The sequence below is a fragment of the Artibeus jamaicensis genome, unplaced genomic scaffold (genome assembly GCF_021234435.1).
Source record: "Artibeus jamaicensis isolate MK-2021 breed Jamaican fruit bat unplaced genomic scaffold, CSHL_Jam_final contig_466, whole genome shotgun sequence".
Lineage (NCBI taxonomy): Eukaryota > Metazoa > Chordata > Mammalia > Chiroptera > Phyllostomidae > Artibeus > Artibeus jamaicensis.
Window position 1 is genome coordinate 20,009,222 of NW_026521844.1, and position 25,068 is coordinate 20,034,289.

General features: G+C 37.1%; 1 protein-coding gene across 1 annotated transcript in view; it reads left to right on the forward strand.

Moving 5' to 3' along the window:
- ATP13A3 (ATPase 13A3) overlaps positions 1-21,545 on the forward strand; it is an 86,347-nt gene extending 64,802 nt beyond the window's left edge. The window contains exons 31-34 of the mRNA XM_053667211.1: positions 4,211-4,299; positions 9,450-9,530; positions 11,021-11,110; positions 18,053-21,545. Coding sequence (XP_053523186.1) covers positions 4,211-4,299; positions 9,450-9,530; positions 11,021-11,110; positions 18,053-18,250 — 458 coding nt within the window. The 3' untranslated portion in view covers positions 18,251-21,545. The remainder of the gene's footprint in view (positions 1-4,210; positions 4,300-9,449; positions 9,531-11,020; positions 11,111-18,052) is intronic.
- The last annotated feature ends 3,523 nt before the right edge of the window (positions 21,546-25,068 follow it).

Here is a 25,068-nt window from a genome sequence, read left to right on the forward strand (position 1 = left end):
CTAGTTTATTTTGTTCATTAGAGTCTACATACAAGTGAGATCATACAGTATTTGTCTTCCTCTGACTGGCTTATTTCACTTAGCAAAATACTTCTCCAGGTCCATTCATGCTGCCATAGCATTTTGATTGATCAGAATTATGGTTTATGGAAAAAAGTCAGTTTCCTTGTGCAAATTGCCAGTTTTATTTTTTAATTGAGAATATACTAATTAACATATGGAACAACATTTCTTTTTTTTTCTGTAATAGAACTTAAGACTATGGCAGCATCTTGGAGTGAATAGTGGTTACTTTTTTGCTGTGGTTGTGAAGAAATGCCAGTGTCTGGTTAGCAAAATGTTAGTTCACAGATTCTGACGTGTCATGGGAATGACAGCTGCTAGCATCTCCATCTCATGTTAGAGTTTACAAGGTTTTTTCACATACATTACCTTGTTTTATACTTATACCCAATGTGGTTTGCATGGCAGGCTTCATTACTTTGTATTTGGACAGGTAAGACTGTTCAAATATAAGTATCTATAATATTAAAGTGTGTGTTGACCTTTTTTTTAGAAAACTGATCATTTTCTAACAATTAGAAACTGTGTTACTGACAATCCTGTAGAACTGTGTTGTAGGACAAAAGCCTTCCATAGAAGATGTATCACTATAGCACTCTCTATAATTAAACTTATTATACAGTGAACTTAGTACTTGACATTGATATCCATGCTTTATTTTTAGTTTAATATTTCTTAAATTTCAAGGAAGTACTGAGCATGCCCAAGGATAGCTAAAACATCTATCAAGGAAAAGTGCTTTCTTTGTATAATGAAAACTGATGTTCAGATTGGTTAGTAAATTACGATAGCCACATCAGAAAAAGTTGGTTTTAAAGATCTAAGTAAATCCACCCTGTATAAGTTCTCCAACAACAAAAAAAAGAGTGAGGAACTGTTGGTAGCCTATTTTTAAAATGTATCTTCTATATTATAATATTTGGGAAACTTCAAAAAAATTAAAGGCTTAGGTATTTTGTATTCCCTTTTAATTGCAGATTGACTTAAATAATAAAACTTAATTGTTGACCACAGGACTATGCTTTTAAAATATGTATTAAAAATTATACTTCAGCAGAAATATAGCCACAAAGCCTTTGTTCTTAAGTGGCTGGCGCATGTCTGTGAGTGGATAAGTGAAGGGCATGCTGTCATGAACATGCCTCCCAAAAAATCCAATGGGAGCAGGAAAGGCAACAGAGGCATATTTTGCTGATTTTCACATCTTTTTGTCTGTAGAGTTCCCTAATCTTGGAATACTGATAAATAAAGAAAGAAAAGCAGGAAAGAAAAGAAATGACTAAAATAAAGTAATGTACAATGTAAAGTATAAATACAGAAGGAAATGAGTGGGGAAAGATTAAGGCTTTACAAGAGCTGACAGCTTTTTATTTTCACTTACAGAGTAGACAGTTAATAGTTCTTTGTTAGTGCTTGCTAGTTGCTGTTCTCTGTATCCAAACAATGTAATCTATTAAATCAGTCTTGAGATTATTATTTTTAAAAAGTCGATCTTAGACATTTAAGTCATTCTCTCTAGAGCTTTTGGCTGTCTTCCAGTGGTTCTATTTGATTCTAAGTAAAATCTAATTTCAGTCTGTGGTTACCCATTTTTAACCCTAGCTTAGCTCAGTTATATTGTTTGACTACATGTGATTTCTTAGGATTTTGGCTTCAGTTTTTGCCAATTTCTTATTTGATCCCAGTCGACTGCTTGTGAAATCTGTATCTTTTCTTAGTCTGTGAAGGCATTATTACTTAACTGCTACTATCTCTCCTACTCTTGGCCTATGTATCATTTTCCTGTTCGCCCGCCATGCCTGAACTGATGGGCGCAGTTATCTAGCAGCCCTGCAGGTGGTCTTCTAAAAGACAAGTAACTGAGTAAGGGGGGGGGCATGGGAATAAAGAGATGAAATTTGTGGCTGTAGGTCAGGAGATCCTAGTTAGTATTTCTGAGGAAGAAAGGAGAGAGGTCTGTATCAACTATAGAGAAGTATTGTGGGCTTTTCTACTCGATGTGCGGTTTTGTTTTTGAGTCATTAAAGGAAATATGAAGGAAATTCTTTATGGTGCCTTACTTTGGAAATTCTTTATGGTGCCTTACTTTGGTGTCATATTCTATCGAAAGGATCTGGTATCATTAACAAATCTGTAATGCCATAAGCTGGGACATATTTGATAACTTGAGTTTACATATTATGTTGCATTTTAAGTACTTAAATCTACTCTTTCCTAAAGGACCCTCATATTTTCATTTTATGGTAAAATTTGACTCAGAATGACTTGCTTGTGTTCACAAGCTTTGTGGCAGAAGCTAAAACAATCTAAATATTTAACTTAAGGAGCATACTCCCCTGGCCCTAAATCACTACCAGCACAGAATTTGTTTTGGTAGCTGTTTTCTGGTGAAGAGTACTTGCACTCTGATAGGATTACTTACAAATTACTGACCAGGCCAGAAGTGATGTTGAAAGCATAGTGCACTGGAAAATCATACCTCTCTAAAATGAACAGCTGAATTTTTCCATTCTTGGTTGAAGTCCTTATTGGTCCTTTTATTTGAGTGATTACATAAATCTGCCAGCTATCCACCTCCCATGTCAAATGAATAGTGCCTCTTTTTCTCCCCCTGGAGAAATAGAGGACATTCAATTATTTGTTTTCTCCTTTGCATGGAGATCTCGGCAGAGTTTTAGAGGTATGATAAAAGGGGGTTGCTCTAGGAGAAAAGCAGGAAGATTTGAGAAACAGTGTTGAGGTAGATGTAAGAAGTTTCTGTGCCTGAGTAAATTTTTTCATCTTGCAACACGCCAGGAACTTGATTGCAAATCTATTTTTGCTTATAGCTGTGAAAATGCAGTAGAATTTGAAAAACATTCAATATGGGCTTTACTTTATTGGAGCAAAAGTACTTCTCTCTCTACATCTCTCTTTGGCATTTGTATTCTGACCATTTCTTTTTGTCTTTTTTCTTTTTAGTTTGTGTGTGTGTGTGTGTGTGTGTGTGTGTGTGTGTATTTACAGCTGGCATTTTTCTAAACACTTTTTCTTTAACTGACCACAATAGCTATTTAAATGACTATATAACTTATTTACTAGAAAACAATATGTGTGTTTATAACTGTTTTATAGAACAGTAAATATTAGCCCACAATTTTGAACATACTAATAAAGTTAATATTTATAAATGACTCCCACATTTAATACTACTGTTGAGACCCCTTCATTTAATATAGGATATTGACTCCTTTATCCAGTATGAAGTCTTCATGATAAAGTTTTGGTCTTAGTAAAGTTTGAGTTTAAAGCTGATGTCAAATAGGAACTTGTAAATAAATATCCAGATGAAAGAAACAAAGGGGGTGAAAGTTGAGGCCTGTCAATGTAATCAGGAAATTCCTGAGCCTCCTTCGTGGCTTGTGGTGTAAGGGTGTGCTTATACACATGCGTGCACGTGCACACACAGTTAATAAAAGGACTACGAGCAGAAGGGTTTTTGTCGAGTTGTAAAAGTGATTCAAAGTACTGTTGGGTGGGATTTACTATTTCTAGCTTTCACAGTCAGCCATAGGGGTGGCCCACATTTAAAATAATCAACTCAGTTTTTAGGTTTTAGCTAACATTTTCTGTGGAAATATTTTCAGGGAAGAAGTCAAATGAAAAAGTGGAATTCACATAATGGAAATATACTTTCCTTCAACTTAGAAGGCCTCTATTTAGGATTATAACATACCTAATACTGAAATAAATGTTATTCAGCATTTTTACAATCAGCAGTAATTGTCATTGCATGCATGTTTAAATGATTATCTCATTTTGCCATACATAGTCTAGTCTCCTGTTTGTGAATTGTTTATAGGCTTGATTATCTTACATAGGAGCTATCTGGGAGAAATACAAATAAATGTCCATAAAGGTCTGTCTCTCACTTCTTAAAATGCTGTGTATTTTGATATCACATAAATGTATCCTTTGGGCCTGAATGATGTGTTATACTCTAGGAAATAACATAGAGCATTCTTTATGTATATCATCAACCTGAATAGAAGCATTTGGCATTCAAAACCAATTCAGGGTGGACAGTAGTGACAGTGTACCAGTTGTTGCTATACAACATTTTGTATAAAGGAACTTCCTGATTTAACTGTTTTATCTTATTTTTCAGATCTTTTTGTCGTGTCTGTGATTACTTTGTATGCTTTCATATTATTCATCATGTTGAATCCAGTTGCCTCTATTGACCAGGTTCTTCAGGTAAGGCTTAATTTAAGAACATGAATATTACTGCTTGTCTGAGGAGTGATAGTATCTGGGGCATTCACAGAGAATGACACGTTAGTATTAATTTACATAGCGAATGAGACTTCTGGATGTTTGCAGTGGCTTGAAATGTATTCCTCTGCTCTTACTGTACTGGGGAAAGATTAAACTTTTATGTTTCTTTTTCCCAGGACCTCCTTTTTCTAATTTTTCTAAGATACAGTTATATGAATCTAAAGATAACCTGTAATGAATAAAAAACATAGCATAATTAAAACAGCAGCTTTTATTGACTCTACTTGCTGTTTTATTTTTATTTCTTGTTTCTTCAGTTTGCTTTTGGTTCCATTTTCCTTTCTCTACAAGTAAATGTCTCTTGGTCTTTAAAAACAAAAAACTTTGATTCTGTGATTTGATCTGTTCCTTACCAACCTACTTCTTTACTTCTTGAGAATGATGAAATAGTTATCATATACAAAAGAATATGCACACATTTAAGTTGTTAAGCATAATAACACAATAACACCCTTAAGCCCATTATCAAACCTAAAAAAGGTCACATCACCAACACAAGGCACTGTTGCCTGACATTGTCCCAAGCACCCTGAAGGAACCCCCATTCTGATTTTGACCTCATTGTCTTTATATTTATAGGTATGAAGTCATAAAGGATAGTTTTGCTTGTTTTTGAACTTTATGAAATGGTGTCTTGCTGTATCTGTGTTGTTCTGTGATTCGCTCCCCCCCCCGTCAGCGTTGTGTCTGAGATTCAACCATGCTGGTACATGGATTTCATTTTTACCACTCTAGGGTTAGGCTGTAATTCATTTCTCCATTCTTTGTTGCTAAATAATTGGGTTATTTTCTTTTTCTGTATTAAGAGGGCTGAACATTCTTGTAGTGTCTCTCAGTGTGAGGGAATGGGAGGTGGTAAACCAAAGAGTGGGGATGGGGTGGCACATCCCGGGTACAGATCTCAAGAGCGTGGTGCATTGCTGTAGAGAATTTAAGTATGGCAGTTAAGCCCACTAAAAGTCCACCTTTTAAAAATATCACCATATGCTGGGAGTTTTAAACAATGTCAGAGATAAAATACTACTTCCACAATCACCCACTCTACCTTGCTGTACCACCAGGGGGGAAGGGTTCTCTGGTTTGTTGTGATGTAAATTGGAGCTTGTGTTCTTCAGCTTTCTCAAATGTGCCAAGTTGTTTTCCAAAGTGATTGTACTAGTTTTATCCTTTCATCATTATATGAGATCCATCGCTACACATCATTGCTGACACTTGTCTAGTGGATGTAAAGTATTAGATCATGATGGTTTTAATTTGCAAAATATAAATTTTAAATTGCTAATTGGGTTGAGCATTTTTCATGTATTTATTGGCCATTTTTATTTACTTTGTGAATTACGTATTCATGCTTTTTACTCTTTTCTATTGGGATGCTGTCTTTTTCTTATTTTTAAGAGTTCCTAATGTATTTGACTACATATGTGATAAATAACTTCTTCCAGTTTGTGGCTTTTCCTTTGTTTATAGTATCCTTTAAAACAATTTGATAAGTTTACAGTAGTCAAGCATAATTTTTTTCTTTATGTTTTGTGCTTTTTTAATCTTAGTTTGGCAGACTGGTTTATCAGAATTATATAGATACTTCTCTTTCATAGTCTTTAAATTCATCTTTATAATTTTATATATAGCCTTTGAGATAGGCATCAGATTTCTTGGTTTTCCTCATAAATGCCCATTTGTTTCAGTATTATTTGTTGAATAGTCTCATCTTTTTCCACTGATCCTTCAGTGAGTGATATCTCTGTCCTCGGTTTTTCATTGCTTGATAGGAGCTCTGTAGCTTCTTTAGTTCTCTTTATCATTCTCTATGCCAGTACCACATTGTCTGGGTTATTAGGACAGTATAAGATATTCCGGTACATGGACTCCTCTCCTCACCTCATATTGTTGTTCATCATGACCTTTTTGTCTGCCTTCAGCTTTTCCTCCTCCATATAAATTTTAAGTTTAGATCATCAAATACTAGGAAAAGCCCTCTTGGAATTGTTGTTAGAAATATATTTGAGGAAAAACCAATTTAGTATCACTTACCGTGAACAATATTTTATTCCACTACTTTAGGTATTGTTGTATGTCTTTTAGTAAAGTATGACAGCTTTTTTTCCTGAATGTTGTAATACAAGTTTTTGTTACATTTATTTCTGGGGTATTATTTTTGTTCCTCTGATAAATACCTGTTTAAAATTATATTTCCTAACTCTTTTATGCTAGTATAAGCAGTACTGATGTCTTATATATTCATCTCATATTTAGCAGGCTTGCGAGGCCTGCTAAACATTTTTAGATTCTCTAGGATTTTTCCCTTTAGATAGTCATCATCTTATAAACAACAGCAAATGTTTTGTTTCTGACAGTTCAGTACTTATACCTTGTGTGTGTTTTTCATGTCTACTAACCTTATTAATGATGGGTGTGATGATAGTGATAGGCTTGTCTTGCCCTTGACTCTAAAGGGAATGAGCCTAATATTTCACCATTGGATACATTATGGGCTATAGGTTTCTGGTATATACTTCTGTCAGGTTGAGGAAGCTTCCTTCTATAGTGCCATTGCCATAAAATAGATGATTAGTTTTATCTAATGCTTTTTTTACAGCTCCTAAAATGATCACACAGTTTTTCTTCCTAGAGAATGTGGTGAATTATAGTTAGACTGGTATTCAGATGTTGAACTAACATTGTATTCCATAAACCCAATTTGGTGATTAATTTTTTTTATACTCTCTGGTATTGGTTGCTTTGATTTTTGTTTAGGATATTTGCTTCTGATTGCATGAGTAAGATCAGACTTAATTTTCCTTTGTTCTATGTTATTGAGAGGTTTGCTATCCTGGAGCCCACTAAGGGTAGCCTCATTAGAACAAAAAACATTCCTGATCCCCAGGAAATCCCAGGGGATTTAGAAGCTCTGTGTGAGACACTTCTGTCACCTCTGTCACTGAGGAAATTACAAGAGTTTTAAGGGCCAGGTGTCATGAACCCGGGACAGCAACCAAATATATATTTCTTAGTATGATGCCTGCCAGTCTGGTTAAGCTACCCTCGTCTTTTGCCTGGATTACTATAGTAGTCATTACCTCTCAAATGCTTCTTGCTAGACTCATAGGTGTTTTTCTAAAACATTAGATTGTATCACTTCTCCGTATCTATCACAGTATCTTAGGTATTCACTCAGTGGACATTTGCTAACTAAAAGGATGAATGCATGAGTGAGATTTTTTCTTTTGCTTTTTTAGGTCTTAGAAATTACAGATTTTAAAGTACAAACTTAGATCATATTTCTTGAATTGATCTGCATAGTTCTTTTTGAATTTGTCTTTATAACAGAGATATTTTAAAAATATATTTTACTGATTATGCCATTACAATTGTCCCATTCTCCCTTCATTCCCCTCCACCCTGCACACCCCCTCCCCCACCATTCCCCTTCTTTAGTTTATGTCCATGTGTCACAAGTTCTTTACATTCTATATTTCCCATACTATTCTTGCCACGCCCCCCCCCCCCCCGTGTCTATTTTCTACTTATTTTCGGTACCTTGTCCCCCCTTTTCCTCCTACCACTCCCCTGTTGCTAACCCTCCATGAGATCTCCATTTCTGTGGTTCTGCTCCTGATCTAGCTGGCCTCTTAGTTTGCTTTTTTTTTTTTTTTTTTTTAGGTGTGGTTGTTAATAACTGTGAGTTGGCTGTCCTTTCACTGTTCATGTTTTTTATCTTCTTTTTCTTAGATAAGTCCCTTTAACATTTCGTATAATAAGGGCTTGGTGATGATGAACTCCTTGAATTTGACCTTATCTGAGAAGCACTTTATCTACCCTTCCATTCTAAATGAAAGCTTTGCTGGATAAAGCAGTCTTGGATGTAGGCCCTTGCCTTTCATGACTTGGAATACTTCTTTCCAGCCCCTTCTTGCCTGTAAGGTCTCTTTTGAGAAATCAGCTGACAGTCTGATGGGAACTCCTTTGTAGGTGACTGTCCCCTTATCTCTTGCTGCTTGTAGAATTCTCTCCTTCATTTTAATCTTGGCTAATGTAATGATGATGTGCTTTGGTGTGTTCCTTCTTGGGTCCAACTTCTTTGAGACTCTCTGAGCTTCCTGGATTTCCTGGAAGTCTATTTCCTTTGCCAGAATGGGGAAGTTCTCCTTTATTATTTGTTCAAATAAGTTTTCCACTCATGTCTCTTCCTCTTCCCCTTCTGGTACCCCTATTAATTTGGATGTTGGAACGTTTAAAGATGTCCTGGAGGTTCCTAAGCCTCTCCTCATGTTTTTGAATTCTTGTTTCTTCATTCTTTTCTGTTTGGTCGTTTTTTCTTCCTTCTGGTCCACTCCTTTCATTTGAGTCCCAGTTTCCTTTCCATTACTATTGGTTTCCTGTGCATTTTCCTTCATTTCACTTAGTTTAGCCTTTATTTTTTCCTCTAATTTGTGACTAAAATCAACCAGTTCTGTGAGCATCCTGATCACCAGTGTTTGGAACTGTGCATCTGATAGGTTGGCTATCTCTTGGTCGCTTAGAAGTATTGGCTCTGGGGCTTTGAGCTGTTCTTCTTGAGCCATAATGTTTTGGTCTGTTCGCGCTTGTTAAAGCATGAGGTGCAGAGCCTTAGGTGTTCACCAGGGCGGGCCACAAACCTTGTCAACTCTAACACCTCCTGCCCTTGGACTGCGGTACTTGCATCCCAGTTACAGAGATTTGAGTACTGTAATTATTAGATCAGTATCTGCCTCAATGTTTAAAGACAGGGTTTTACTTTAAAATAGGGACTTGTTAGAAATGTGTGATCTGGTATAGCATGGGTTATTGAATCTGAGTGATTAGGATTTGACTCTAAACTCAGCCACTTAAATAATTTTTTAACCTTAAGCTTTTTACACTGTGAGTGTTATCATCTGAAAAGTGGACATAATATCTGCCTCATGGCATTGTTGAGAATTGAGTAGATATTCTATGTGAAGGTGCTTATTAGTACATAATAGGAATTCATTTAATTTTAAAGTTACGATATAATGCTATAAATATCAACTAAGTACTGTACTTTTAACTTACAAATTTGTGTCTTACAGATAGTGTGTGTACCATATCAGTGGCGCTTAACTATGCTCATCATTGTTCTTGTCAATGCCCTTGTATCTGTCACGGTGGAGGTAAGCACTTAAGATAGTCAAATGACTGCCTTGCTGCTTTGGGATTCTTGGTGATTTAATGATAATGAGGGAAGAGGACAGGTGGCATTATGGAAGCCCACGAAGTTGCAGTTTTATTTTAGTTAAATTCATTTAGCCCTTTCTTCTGAACTTTTTCATTAGTTAAAGGATATTAGTTAGGTGTACACATACAGATTGGAGAAAATAAGCAATGAGATAGCACGAATCAGTGATTGATAGAAAGGAGAGAAGACTGGTACTGAGAATTGTGGGGGAATATAGGAGGCCCCTCAGTAAAGAGGAAACCACCAAGCTGGCTGGAGCAGGGTGTGGACTGATGCTCGGGTAGCCCATAAACTGGTGACCAAGCATTCAGAGTGGGCAGGCACTACCCAGTCCTTTGGTGTACAATAAACTCCCCTTTTAAAGAAGAAAAAGGAAGGGGGCTTTCTCCATGAAATACATTAAATATTAACAAAAGAGTTTATTGAGAATACAGAATAATGACCATTATTAATCTATTCTCAGCATTGAACACTGGAACTTCCTCCTTGATCTTTGTTTTTCAATTCCCTGTAGAGGGAATTACTCTCCTGTTAGCAGTGCTTTTAGATCCACTTCTATAAAAGGAGCTACTGAGTTCTCATATTTGCCGCTCACTAGTATAATTTGTCTGTTCTCAGAACTGTTACCATTCACTCCTAGAGCAGCAATGTATGAAATGGAAGGAGATAACAGTTGTGATTTTTAAGTTAAGGGTTTCATAGGGCGTGATTTCGGATTAAAATTAGGTAACTTGTGAAATGTTTACCTTAGTGATAAGTTTTTGACTCGGAAATTATGCTTAATTTATTATCTTTCTGAAAGATGATTTGGTATTTGGGCCATAGTGTGCAGCATGGATATTATGGTACAGGTGCTGAACTTTTCAGATCGCCCAGTGGGAATGTGTTTTTGCTATCGTACGTATGCACAACAGAAAGCACATCCAAGACATTGTGTTTTAAAAGCTTTTCTTTTTCTATACTGTAAATTCATCTTTTCACTCAAATGCTTAAGCTAAAATATTTTTTTCAAATAGATTTTTTAGGGAATCGTTTCATAATCCCTCGTAATTTGTTATTCTTGCTCACTATCAAAAGAATTATTTGTATTGGACTCTGATGAAATCATACTCATAGATATAGAATTACTTGTATATATTCAATGGGAATAAATCATTGTTAAGAAAAAGACTTTGAGTTACAAGCATTTTAATATGGGAAAGACCATATAAAAGTAATGTTTTGTGGAAAATTGAGAGGTCTTACGAAGTATTTTATGATGATTTATTGTTTGTTATAGGAGTCATGTTACTGAAATTCTGTATATAAAAATCAAATCATGTTTTTCACTAATGATTCAGCATTGTGTGATTCTCTTTAAATGTGCACATTAATAAAGAATGACTTAGTCATTTTTAATTCTTGACTCACTGGAATATCTCTCAGAACTTCTGCCTTGACACGGTCCTTTGGAAGGTTGTGTTCAATCGAGACAGACAAGGAGAATACCGCTTCACCACCACACAGCCGCCGCAGGTTGGAAATCAGCACTTGCTCTCAATTCTCCGCGTGTACCTAGGCTCTTTCAGTTGTGTCCTCTGCATTCTGTAGAGTGGTGTTCTGTTGTGTGTTGCTCCCACCTTTTTCCTTATGCCTGGCATTTTGTTTCTTATAAGGAGTCCTAGAAAATGCCTGGCAAACCTTTGTTACAAGCTTTTCAGGACTTCAGAAATTTCCAAAGTCTCTTTTTCATTTCAGTCCTTATCATGTATGTGTGAAGGCCTTGTCCCCAGTGGTGAGAGTTAATTTTTCCATTTCTGTTGGGCTTAAATTCTGTGTTTTTGGTTTTTATAAGTCCCATTAGAAACTAAATGAGATTTATGTAAACAAAATATGGGAATTATTTTAAATGGATCACAGTTCAAAGGTCAACATTTTTCAGCAACTATTTTTTGTATCTTTGTATTGTATCTTAATTTTTCATGGCCTTTTGGCTTTCTTCAACATATGTCTCTCATTTAGGAAGATTTTCAAACAGATAGTGCTCATTTTAATACAAACCATGGCTTAGGATTTTTTACTTTTTGAGTCCGTTAAAGAGCCTATTATTTGAAAAATATACAAGCTCTGTGATAAGAAAGAGAAGAGAATCAGATGAATAAAACCCATTTCCTGATGCTAAGGTGCTGATGTGTTTTTTTTTAATAGAAAATACAGGTTAGTCTTATTTTTTAAACTGATGCCACTGAATTACATACAGCTCTACATACAGCTTTTGGGCTGTAAGGAACTTGATAATACAAAGTCTCACCCCCTCATTATCTTACTCATTTGTTTATAGAGTGATGTATTCTAAATCTTTTACTAAAAGCTTCTAAAGATGAATCTTTTACTCAAATTGAGCCACAAGGAGGCTTCTAGAGTTCAAGAGGATTCCTTGGCATTGCTGACTTGGGTCATTTTTTTTAGCCCCTCCCCCGCCCCCAGTAGCAACTTCCTGAGCTTTATTTTGGTTAGTAAGCAGGCTTGGTGCCCGGTGTAATATCCTAAGATCCTTTTATAAGAGTGTCCTGGAGAGTGCCAGTTCCTTTTCCAATGCTTTATGATGGATAGTGATCATGTATAAGGATGAGATGAATTTGGAATCAGCTTCAGGTTCTTTTTCTCAAAGCAGTGTAATGCCCAGCTGGCCCTGATAGTGGGTATGACCCAAGTTGTGTTACAGGCTCAAGTCCTTTAGCCAGATCTCCTCTGTGTGTGTATTTCTTTCCTTTTGGTTACCTCACGCATTATTCGCAGTGTTGACTTGGGCTCATCAGTCCTCATATGAGGTCGTTGTATGGGTAAGGCTCAGGACAAGGAAAACATTTACATCGAGTTTTCAGTTTCTCTAGAGAGATCTTGGACTGTTGATCTAAACAGGAAGTAAATGTAGGTTCTGAGAGTTCTACCCTGATTTAGTCAAAATTGAATATCAAGAAACTCCTTCAAAACATTTGAATTGGAAAGCCCTCTTTACTTTTCAACCCAAATTAAATAACAGAAAATTCTCTCATTTGCTATGTATCTAATTTTTAAAAGTATGTTAGTAAGCATCTGTCCTTACCTTTAAGAGTTGGTGTCTCTCAGGCGAAGTCCTAGCTCTGCAGCATGGAGGGAACAGTGAAGGTGGAGAGAGTGGTCGAGGGCAGGTGGCTGCAGCATGGCCCTCGGGCCTGCCGGTTCTGAGAGTCATTGCACAGATAAGAACTTTAGCCTTCAATGTCTATGGCCACGATTAAGAAAGAATTTTAAAAGATTTTTGCCCTTTAAAGAGAGAGTTTTTATAACCTCTTATCACAGAATGATACACTTTTGTCTTCTGACATGTATGTATGTAATGTGGTGTCACTGTTCATATTTGTGACCTTTCAAGAGCCAGTTAGTCAGTCATATAACTGTAAGGCTGTGGTTCTCAGTCAGGGGCACTCCGTCACCCCCTGGGGACATCTGGCAGTATCTGGACACAATTGGTTGTCATAATTTTGGGTTGGGGGATGTTGCTATTAGCATGTAATTGGGTAGACACCAGGGATTCTGCTGAATGAACATCTTACTTAGTATGCTGGACAGTCCCTCACAACAAAGAATATATAATCCAAGATGTCAGTAGTACCCAGGTTGGAAAAACCCTGCCATAGGTGAAAAAGAAAGTCAAGATCAGTATGACTGGCAGCATTTAGATTTAGAACTTCTGTAGCTTCTATAATTTTCCCTCACCACAAACTATTCCCCATTTGCCCATTCTGTGCTCTTACTATCAAGAATTCGATGAAGTCTTCTCAGACTGAAACTCCCAGCCCTCTCTGTATTAATGTCAGTGGAAGAAAATTTTTGTTTCTTTTTCTTCCTTATCATAGATACTGGGGACAATTGAGCTGAGTTGAAAGCTAGAGACCCTGGACTAAGCTTCAGGTCTTAGACAAATTGGGAAGTTAAGAACCTCACCTGGAAATTTCTAGTAACCATGTCCAAAATATCTGGCGATCTACTAGGCACTGTGCAGTTACTTCCAGGATCCTTTCAATTTTAAGACATTTCTAACTTCATGTTATACATAAAGAAATAGCATTCAGTTCACTTGCCAAGGTTTTGCATTTGATGAATGACAGAATTGAGAGTGGAAGCCAGGGTTTCTGATTTCAAGAGGAGTGTTTTTCCTACTGTATACCACATTACCTCACATATTTTGGACAGTAAAGAGGTAAATTAATATTACAGTCAAATGAGAAAATGGAGACAAACAATAGCTACTGTTTTAATATTCCTTTTTATGGTAGACGCAGTATGAGGCATTTTGTATGAATTCTCTAATTGTTAGAACAACCTTGAGATTCAGGACGTCTTTAATTTCATTGTCTCAATTTTCACAGATGAGGAAACAGTGTTAGAACCAGAATTCAAATTTAGATTTATGTAGACCTAGCTCCATACTCTTTCTATACCAAAAAGTGTCTATTCTTTAAACATGAAATATACTTTTAAGTGTCATTTTTATTTAATGTAGACATTTTAGATATCGTGTTCTTTTTTTAAAAGATTTTGTTTATTTGTTTTTAGAGAGGGGGAAAGGAGGGAGAAGGAGAGGGAGTGAAACATGATGTGTGAGAGAAACAGTGATCCGTTGCCTCTTGCACGCCCAGGAACCTGGCCCACAACCCAGGCACGTGCTCTGACTGGTACTGGAACTGGCAACCTTTTGGTCCCCAGGCTGGTGCTCAATCCACTGAGCCACACCAGCCAGGGCTAGATATTGTGTTCTCTTTGGTCTATTGAATGTTCATGCAGCTAACCTAATTTAGGTACAGGAAGGATTTTTACATAATACTAATTTGTTTCTCATAGTGATTGATTTTTTAAATTTATTTTTATTGTATTTTTTCCATTATCATATATTTTAGTGATTGTTTTTCTTACTGATGTTCAGTGGCCTGAATCAAACTGAAAACAGGCTAAGTAAGCCATGTGTAAATAATCAAAGTTAAAACTTTTATATGGCTAAATCTTTTCCCCCAAATGTTAATACTTATTCTCTGACAAAAAAATAAAAATTTTTGATGCATTAGTGATTTTCAAGCAAAAGTGTTCTTCAAAAACAATGCCTTGAACTTCACCCTTGACCTACTGAATGAAAAACTTTCAGTGGAGGGTCCTATCATATCCATACAGTTTTATCCCTGTTTGAGCAGATCTGTACTGCATATTCTCTTACTAGGAAGCACTAGTGTTGAGCTGGCCAGTGTGACTTGGTTGGAGCACTGTCCCTTAATCAAAAGGTTGCAGGTTTGGTTCTCAGTCAGGGCACGTAATTAGGTTGCAGGTTCCATCCTTGGTCTGGATACATGTGAGAGGCAAACCAATTGATGCTTCTTTCTGGCATTGATGTGTCTCTCTCTCCCTTCCTCTCTCTCTTTCCCTCTCTCTAAAAACAATGAAGTAATGTCCTTGGGTGAGGATTAAAAAAAAAAAGGCAGCAGCACTGCTGTCTGTCTTCTGTCTGGTAAACCGAAGCTGCACAGTGGTAGATGCGGGGCTGAGTTTGTGTCGTTCGACCCTTGATGTGCCTGATGATGTTTTCCTTTTGGGGAGAAGTTCCAAGTGTTAGCTGTAGTCTCTGTGCCACTCAATATTGTTCCAGCTTATTTATTTATATAGAATGTTAATTCTTTTTGTCCTTGTTTTGTATTCAGGATTGTTATGGAAGAGGACTTTCATGAAAACCATAGTACCTTTATAACATTTCCTCTAAGCATAGCTTTATATTTTACATGCCACTCACGAAAACATTTCCTAAAAGAGATTGCAAAAATTGAACAGGCATTGGGGTTCTAGAACGAACAGCTTTTAATGGTCTAAGAAGCAGGAGAATTTTAGCTGTAGATCTTTTCAAAAGTTCTTTATGGTTTGTCTGCTGGTCTGTGGTAGCCTCTCTCCCTTCCCTGAAGGATACACTTGATAATTTCCCCAGGGTGTCCTTTCAGGAGCAGCCAAAAGCTCCAGTTGGCGATGACCCTTGTGTGCTCAGGGACTTTTACCTGCGTGTCTGGGGAGACGCAGGTGCTCACTCTCAGCCCCGTGATGCTCCCCTCTTTGCTTTCTTGTTGCACAGCGCCTGCCTGTGTCCTCTTGCCACCTTCTCTTCCTTGCTTTATTTCTCAACCCAGCATTCCTCTAGCACCTTGTATTTTCCCTGCCAGTGCATTACATTGTGTTTAAGGATGTGTGTGGTGTGTTTGTGCTTGTCAACTTATACTTGCCTGTGTGTATTTTGTGTGTGTGATGTTCGGGGAAGGTGAGAGCACAGGAATAGCGTCTGTGTCTTAATTACAGTGGAGGGGGTATCCCTGCTGTTTCTTGTGACTTAATTTATTTTCTCTGAATTATAACAAGTATAACATTGCTTTTAATAGGGAAATGGGGATTTTTTAAAAACCTGTACCTTAATGTTAAAAAAAACCTATTCAATTGTGATTCTCTTTGCAGTGAAATTAGTTTTAATTTTATTGCTTGCCTCACTCTCCACAGGCAGGGAACAGTGGACTTAGAGATGTGTGTGTATGTCTTCCATTTGAACATACCTGACTGTGACTTCCCTTAACTAAGCTTGCTCTGCATTGCCCCGCAGCCCTGCTTGCTCCTCTGGATAGACAAGGCCTCTATGTTTCTGCTCTTTCATAAAGTCAGCATTCGCCATTAACCTCTTCCTGTGGTCCTTTAACAATGCTACATGCCATAAAATAAAAAGTGACGGCTTTCAGATTGATTTAGGAACAATGATCTTTTCTGCAATAAAATTGAAGACCTTAAACGCCTTGGGGAAAAAGATAGGTCCAAGTAGTGAGCCATCACCTCAGAGTAAATGTTAAGGCTTGTTCCGTATGTGCCTGCACTGGAAAGGAGTTGTCATTTGAGTCACCTGAAGAATCCTGTATCTAGTCTCTTCTGTATCTTAATGCAAAATAGTTTCTTATGGGCTCCTTTTATGGTGATGGTAATAACTCTCTTTTTAGGTAGATGACTAATCTTAAAATCTGTACCTCCCCTCTCCCTGAGGAATTTTAAAGTATACCTTTCTTGAAACCACAGTTTTTGCCTCTAACTTCTTGGTAGCAGTGCAGATTACTGTGTTGTGTTGACAAATCAAACAGACCTCTAAAAGCACATAGTTACTGTTTATCAGGATCTCAGGGCTGCCACACGCCCACGCCAGTTTTGGAGAAGGAAAGAATGGTAGGTTCCTGCTTGTCTCAATAAAGTGAGAAGGCCTGCCAAGTCCAAATATGGAAGGGGTTTAGAAATTTAGAAACATGGTTCAGAATATATATGTTATAGCAAATCTGCCTTTTTTTTGCTCATGAATATATTTTGGATGTTAACATTAGAACACTCATCTCAGTTTTGTTATGCTCCCATTTTGCGAGATTACTTCGATTGAGGTAAGACCTAGTTGTGACCTGGGTTATATGTTGATGGCAAAATAAAATGACCTGGGGTGTAAATTTTGCTTTGAAGAAGCAACAGCCAAAATAATTAAAAACTGACTGTACTTTAGAATTGTTTAGTTTTATTTCATTTCTTTATCACAAATTTTAATTGAGATAAATTCTGAAGGCCTCTATTGAATTTATATTTCTGTATAATAGCAAGGGACTCTGCTGTCTTGTTCTTCAAGAGTTATTTATCTAAGATCACAGCCATTAAAAACATCAGGATTGATTAGAAGGATTTCAGTGACAGCAGAGCTCTTCGTAATGAAATAATACTAAGAAATAGTACTGCTTTATGGCTTTTTATGTACTTCTTTCCAAAGGTGGAACGCCAAGGGAAGCCATTATTATAAAATAAGGTTGTTTTTATATTCATGAAAATATGATTTTAAAAGTAGTGATTGACATTGAACATGATCTAAGTTCTAACTTTGACCTGACAATATTTTCATAATGCCTCATGCTCTGAAACGTGATAGTAACAGTAACAATGATAACTTCACACTGCTCCTTTCAAAGATGACCAGGTGGCTAAGCTGTTAAAAGTAACAGTACGAAGGATAGTTTGGGATAAAATATGCAGGTTCCATATTAAACATTAAAAAGTATCTTCTTTCTGAGTAGTTCCACATTACTCTTAATGCATTAGGTGTTTTGTGATAGCCATATCTTCAAGTTATTTTTTAAATGTGTCCATACACAAAAGGATAGGTATATAAAACTAAATAAAGTAAATTACATTGATAACTAAAAAAACCTGACCTTAAAAAATGTTCCTAAATAATTGAAAGCTGACTTTTTTTTACATGGGTTTTTTTCATTTGTTTGTGCTCAGAAGCCATTCCCCCTTATTCGTGTGTGTGTGTTGATTGATGTACTATGCTTTAACAAACTCATTAAAAACAAGCAGCCTTTAACCTACCAGGGTATTCTTTTGTCCTTATTTTCTTAGGAGTCAGTGGATCAGTGGGGGAAGTGCTGCTTGTCCTGGGTCCTGGACTGTAGGAAGAAGATTCCAAAAGCAAAGTACATGTACCTGGCTCAAGAGCTCTTGGTTGACCCGGAATGGCCGCCCAAACCTCAAACAACAACAGAAGCTAAAGCTTTAGTTAAGGAAAATGGATCGTGTCAGATCCTCACCATAACATAGCAGTGCCGCGTCCGTCTCGGCGGTGTCCTGGTAGCAGTGCTGAACGGAATGTAATTTTAGGACTTTCTGATTCCGTGTGTCAGAAAGGCATCATTTCGATTAATGTTCCTTCTGATACAGTAGCTGATTTGAGAGCTTTGAAAACAAAAGTAAGATTGGCCTGCCAGTTAAATTAATAATCAATCTGAAGTCTTTTTTTCTTCATTCAGTAACTTTGAGGATATATATATATATATATATATATATATATATACACACACACACACACACACACGTCCACAATTTTCTTGCTTGTTACCCTCAATGCTATTCCTTATATGAGGTATAAGAAGAAAATTGGTATTTGGTTTTAGACATTCGCTTTTGAGACTTAGTTTACACCTTTAAATTTATTTTCACAACCCCTCTTAGAAAATGTCCTCATTTATATGTAGGCCCTAAGTTTGTGATGGAGAAGTAAAATGGATGTTAGCCTCTAGTGAAATAGGTAAAAACCCTGTTTTCATTTGATTCCGGTATTTCTTCCAAAGAATTCTGTATGTACATACACCAGATTCCTTTGACAGCCTGGAGTTAAGAGTGAGTTTTATGGTGTTGCTTATAGAACAACTCAGGTGATTTCCACTTATGGTTTTATATTTTCCATACAAATTGCCTGGGTTTTATTTTTCTAATCAGCAAGGTGCTTCACTGCCTTCTTGAGATGTCCCTCAAAATTATTAAATGCCTCCTGTGCTGTCTAGTGTCAGTAGTAGTAGTATAATTTGCTTCAGTTAAATGTCGTAAAACCTTTCTCAGTAGGAAAAAAGATGACTTCTTTCGGCAGTAGATGTGGATCTATCTGTCTAATATCTCTTCATACCTGTTCTGTCAGGTTTTATATTATTTAAGTGCCTTTATTTTCTGCTTTTTTCAAATTGCTTAAAGACATTAGATAATAGTGAGTTAGTTTTATTTTTGTTGTTTTGTTTTAGTTTTATTGAGTTAGACTTTTGCCTTCTAAAATTTTAAAGATTTGATGTATGTCTATTCTATCAATACTAAGGCTTAAAAATGCCTGGTTTAACGACTGCTATTTTTTAAAACAGTATGAACTTGGTAAGTTTGTTTTATGACATTAGGTGGCGCCAGAAGTCAGCGTTTACCTTTTTTTGAATTTGAATTTTATAAGTGAGCATATTTTGTTTGAGGTTGTTTCTGGGAGAAAACAAAAATGGAAATAAATTTCAATATTAGATATTTCTTAGACTAAAAGAAATGTGGATAATATTTTCACCTTTCTATGTTTGCCTGGTTGATGTTTAAATTCTGAACAACGTGAAAGTAACTTGAAGAAGGCCTTTATAGGTCAGCTCCAGCAGTTTGACAAAGCCCGCAGTTACAATACGCAGGAAAACTGGCACTGCTCTACAGCGGACACTGAACTGCCAGAACTCTGGCGTTCGTCTGTGTTCTTCCTCACCCAGCTGCATGCATGTGCTTTCCACTTCCAGCTGATCATTTTCCTGATGTGTACTTACCAGTTTATCAAACGTTACCCAGAACTGTAGAATCAACTGGTTCTCATTTTTTATGGTGCAGCAACCTGAGTGATGTTTGGTAACTATAGAAAAATGTAAGTTACACTCAGGATCACCATTATTGCTATTGGCACTGATGATTCTTACAGAAATGCAATCAGTTTTCCATCAGAAAATACAATAACAGTATGAACACACATTAGATGATAAGGACAATTGTTCCATGAATGATTCTATGAAGCTATGCATCTTAGACCTCTTAAGCTGTGAATTAGCACTGTTTTCTATAGTTACTTACTCTTTTGATTGTTTTATAATTTCCACATTCATTTTCAACATGTACAAGTGTTCTTCAGTGATATCCCAAAATTGTAAATCTAATCTTTGATTTAAATACTGAACTATATAATTAAGGTAATTGCTAAGTAGCAGCTTAAAAACCCAATTATCAGATTGTATTTAACATCTTTAAGAGCATGATCATAAAGAGCTATATTTTTTACACCCTCCCTTTTTTAACATTTAGATTTTATAAGGGTTTTATATCTTGTCTGTCCATGTTGTTTTAAAAGGAATAAGGTTTTTAGGTAGATGGAAAAGCATCTGTAGGAAATTAGATTTGAACGTAGACTAAGTAGTTGTTCAAGTTGTAATCGATGGCTTCCAGAGTAGTATTTGAAGAGTGCCTGTGAATGTAGGTGTGGGTCTACTCAGTGCCGTAGATAGAGTCCTCTCTCTGTAGGTCACCGTTACATAGTAATTTTGATTCTGAATTTCACATTAAATTATTTGAGTGTATACAGACCTAAATTTTAAAATCTGTACATATATTATTTTGGTGTATTAAGATTAATAAGTATTGCTGATTTAAATTTTATTTATGCACATACTTAAGGACAGAAATGTCCAGGAAAGTAATTGTTAAATAATGATATGTAACTTTTTAACTTTTTAAATAAATAACAAGATTTTTAATGTGTGTCTCCCTCAGGGTTGTTTAAAGTTTTTTTTTCTCCCTCAAATATAAATAGTGGTAACTATGTTTTGTATCTTCCAGCACCAACTGCTATAAAGCAATGCTGCAAATAATGCTTGAATAAAAATGGCTAAGCCAACAACAAAGTGTATACTTTTTATATTAGTTTTATAGTCCTTGTACTCGAAAGCTTTCCAAATTGCACGTGCATTTAAACAAAACTGTTGCGGTTTTTACTCTATTTATTTTGTTTTCCCTGTTTATGAAAATACTGCACAGTTTCCAATGCATGGTAAAATATCAGTGTTTATATATTCTGCTTCCAAAATGGCTATACATTCAATATTCAGAGAAAAGCAAAATTCACGCTTTAGAAAACATTCTAAGATTTCTTGCATGTAATTTTGACATCTGAAAATAGGTTTTTGTATGTTTATGGTGGGAGGTGGTTGGGAACTTTTAACAAAATATGGGATGTTAATTTTTGTACAGTCTGGGTATTTACACATATTTTTAATGTATTAAATTTTGGTAATTATGTGCACATTAAATTAATAAATAGTTAACTTTCTGTTATGATTTGTTAGTTCCCTAGGACTTTGGAATTTTTTAAAGAAACTTTATATCAGAAATGATACCGCATCTTTATATTTTTTAAATTGTATTGCTGCTCAAGAATGGTACCCTGATGTCAAAAAGACATACATTCATAATTGTACATTCAGCACTGTAAATAACCTTATGAAATCTTTTTTGATTGAAGCTATTCAAAATAAAAATGTAAATGAATGAAATGGTATTTCTTTTTCTCTGTGTCTTTATACATTTGTTTGGTTTTTAGTTACATGAATATTTTCCTCTCTGGATTGATTTTCCTGCTTAGTACTTTCTCATTTCCTTTTTTTTTTTTCTTTTTTAAGCTTTGGGTTTTTGAAGGAAATAAATAGAGCATTGCATGTAACTTTATGTCTGTGACTGTCTATGGAACCCTATCAGTCAGTTGCAATGGAGAGCCAAATATTAAGTGTCAGGAGGTCTTAGGGAAATGGTGAATTATAAGACCAAACCAAAAGCTAACATCATGTAAGGCATGGTAAGTTTGAAGTGAAGTGGCATCCACGGGTGCAAAAAGAGCCCTCCAAGGAGAAGGAAGCTGTGGAGCTAACTGCTGATCATAGAGATCCCAGACAAGGCAGACTTGTGTTGGGCCTTTGTGCTTGGGTAGGTGTTTCCTGGTACGGCTGGGTCTGCAGAGGACCTGCATCCTCTGCTGTCGGCTGCGGTGTGATGGGTCTGGGTGGTGTGAAGGCCTTGTTTGAGCCTAAGTTCTCGCATGCACTGTGGTTTGTATGGCAAATGGTCATGTCCCCACAGCCTGCTGGTGTGAGCTCAGTTCTTTCTGTCCTTCCTCTTCCCCCTTACATCATTGCCCGTGGCCACCTGCTGAGTGTTTGTACATTGCAGGGAAGGACAGGAGTTCTAGGAGTTTGAGACTGGCCCTGTTCATAGGTGGGGTTGTGGTTACTCTGCAAAGAGATCCCTGCTGTGCCCTGGCCTCTGAGTCTTCCTTATGGAGGAAGAAAAGTATGACATCCGGGCAGACACCTGTTCTTGAATGGCCAAATCCCATAGGCCAGTGTTCTGTGACTCACGCCACTTAGGGCAGCAGATTTCTGACCTGTTTCACAGATCCCAGCTCCAAAGGACTTGGAACACTGGAGCTGTCAACTTCATTTCTCAAAATAATTCTTAATACCTTGTTCCTTTGGCGGATGAACTCACAGTGTTCCTCAGTCATCTGCAACATCTTTTCCCAGTTTTTCCTTGGGCACTTTGAACATCCTGCTCTCTTTGAAAAACAGAACTCAGAGGCCATCCAGATTGGAGTTCTTCCTGGGGAAGAAGGCTAAAGAAGTTTCAGCAGAATCTGGCTCCAAAGTTTACTTTGATTATTCCACAGTACTTCCCAATCTATCTTACTACATTTGCTCCCTGGCATTTTCATGGGCAAAGGTCCTTTCACTTGGTGTGCTGTGCGTGACTGACTCACGGAGCCACCAGGGTATCTACTCTGGGCTCCGGAGTCCCTTCCCTTGGTTAAAGCTGGAAGACATCCTGCCACACCTGGTAGAGGTAGTGGCTTTCCCTGTGGTTTAGGACTTCATGACTTGGAAGTTAATTTCAGTCAGTTCAGCATTTACTGAGCTTTCACGACATTTGGCTAAGTCAAAGGCTGATTGGATTTCAGTGCTTTTTCTACAGCAAATGTCATGGATTGAAGAGTTCTTTCTCAACCAGGGTAAAATGACCCCTCCGTACTGCTCCACTCAGTGATTCCAGGGTTTAATGTTTAATCTTTCACAATTCAAGCACTGACTTTCTAATATGCTTTAATACCTTTAAATTTGTTTTTTCCTTCAATAATACCATTTTCTCTTCCAAATCACTATTTTTACATTAAATTTATAAAAATATATTAGTGATAAAAGCACATTTAATAAAAATTTAAAACTCACAGAAGGGTATGTAGGGAAGTCCACCTATTCCCAGGTATCTCCCCCCAAAAGGTGATTATTAAGGTTTCTTGGGTATATCATTCCAGAAAAAGTATGTATGTATTGCCATGTAAATATGCTTTGAAAAGCACTACACAAGCAGAATCCCACTGTATATGCTCTGCTGCCCATGTTTTCTGTCATTCAGTGTACCTTAGAAAGGTAGGTCAGCTCAACTTTATTTAAAGTCTGCAAGGCATCCACACGTGGGCGTGCAATACTATAAACAACTTGATCCCTGTTGACGGTGATTTAGGTTTGTGTTTCTGTTGTACAATCCCGCAATAAATGTCTCTGCACGTATCTTAATGAGCATGTATCCATAGGGTGTATTTTTAAATCAGTGGAACTGCTGGACAAAGAATATAGAGATTTTAAATTTGGTTGATGCTACTAAATTTTCCTCCAAAAAGTTTGCCCCAATTTATCTGCCCACCAATGCAGTGTGAAACGTCTATTTCCTCACACTTTAGAAAACACTAATTCTCAGTCTTTGAGCATTAGAAGGTCATTTCAGTGTGGTGCTGGTGCAGGGATTATCGAATAGCCCAGGAGCAGACCCACACATTTGTGAGATGCTGGTGCCGACACCGCAGCTCTGAGGGGCAAGGGGTTTGTGGAACTAGGGCCAGGACAGCCAGGTATCCTCATGGGAAAAAGTAAAATGGGACTCAACCCACATTATACACAGACATCAACTCGAGATGGACTAAAGACCTAAAGGTGAAGGGCAAACGTATAAGGCATTATAGGGAAGTATATTTCTGATGTTGGAGGAAAGGGGGATTTATTTTAATAGGCACAAAAGTGACAGTTTTTAAAAGGTTAACTCTAAGACATGTCAAAAGACTTCATAAAAATGGTGAAAAGGCAAACCACAAACTAGTTAGAAGGTACTTGTAACACCTACAACCAACGAAGGATTAGCATCCAGAATATGTCAAGAAGCCTATATATAATCCAGGTTTTTTGAAGACATAAATATGCACACTTTGCATAAAGACAGACTGGCAAAAGACAACTCAAATTTTATCGGGGGATGAAGAAATGGCCCTTAAAATATAAAAAGATGCTCAAGATCATTATTAAGGAAGTACAAAATTAAAACCACATTGACAATCATTTCATATTAGTTGCCAAAATTAAATTTAAAAAATGATTCCAAGCGTGGGCCGAGCTGCGAAGCACTGGGACTGCCGTGTGCTGCCGGTGGCTTTGCGCCGGTGCAGTGGCTTTGGGAAGCACCTGGATATCCCTGAGTTCACTGGAATGTGTGAACACCCTTCACCCCAACCGGTGCTGCACAGTTGGACATACTCGACAATGTTTTCAGCCCTGTTATTGCTAAAAAGAAAGAAATTGAGTGGAGCCTTTGAGAATGGTCTTAACCTTATTATTCATCCGAGGGGGGTGGGGCACTGGATTAGAGAACTGGGGCGATGTGGCATGAAAAGGAAGCCCCAAAGGAATTGTGGTCCACCTAGGGGTGTGGCTGCCACTGTGGTCCAGCTGTGTTGCTAGGCTTGTCTAGCATCACGAAGTTCCATTGTGCCTTTTATGGAGACACTTCTCTCCCTCCTGCTCTTATTGTTCAGCTTGTGACAGTGGAAGCTAGGTTGTGCATGATGTCTTCAGTTTGAAAACATCTGTCATTAAAAACCAGAATGTGCCCTCAGATAGGGCCCTTCCCATGACTGTGACTCTGCTGAAGTCTTTATCCTGAGGATGCAAGGGCAGCGCCCTTTTCCTTTGGAAAGTGCCACATCA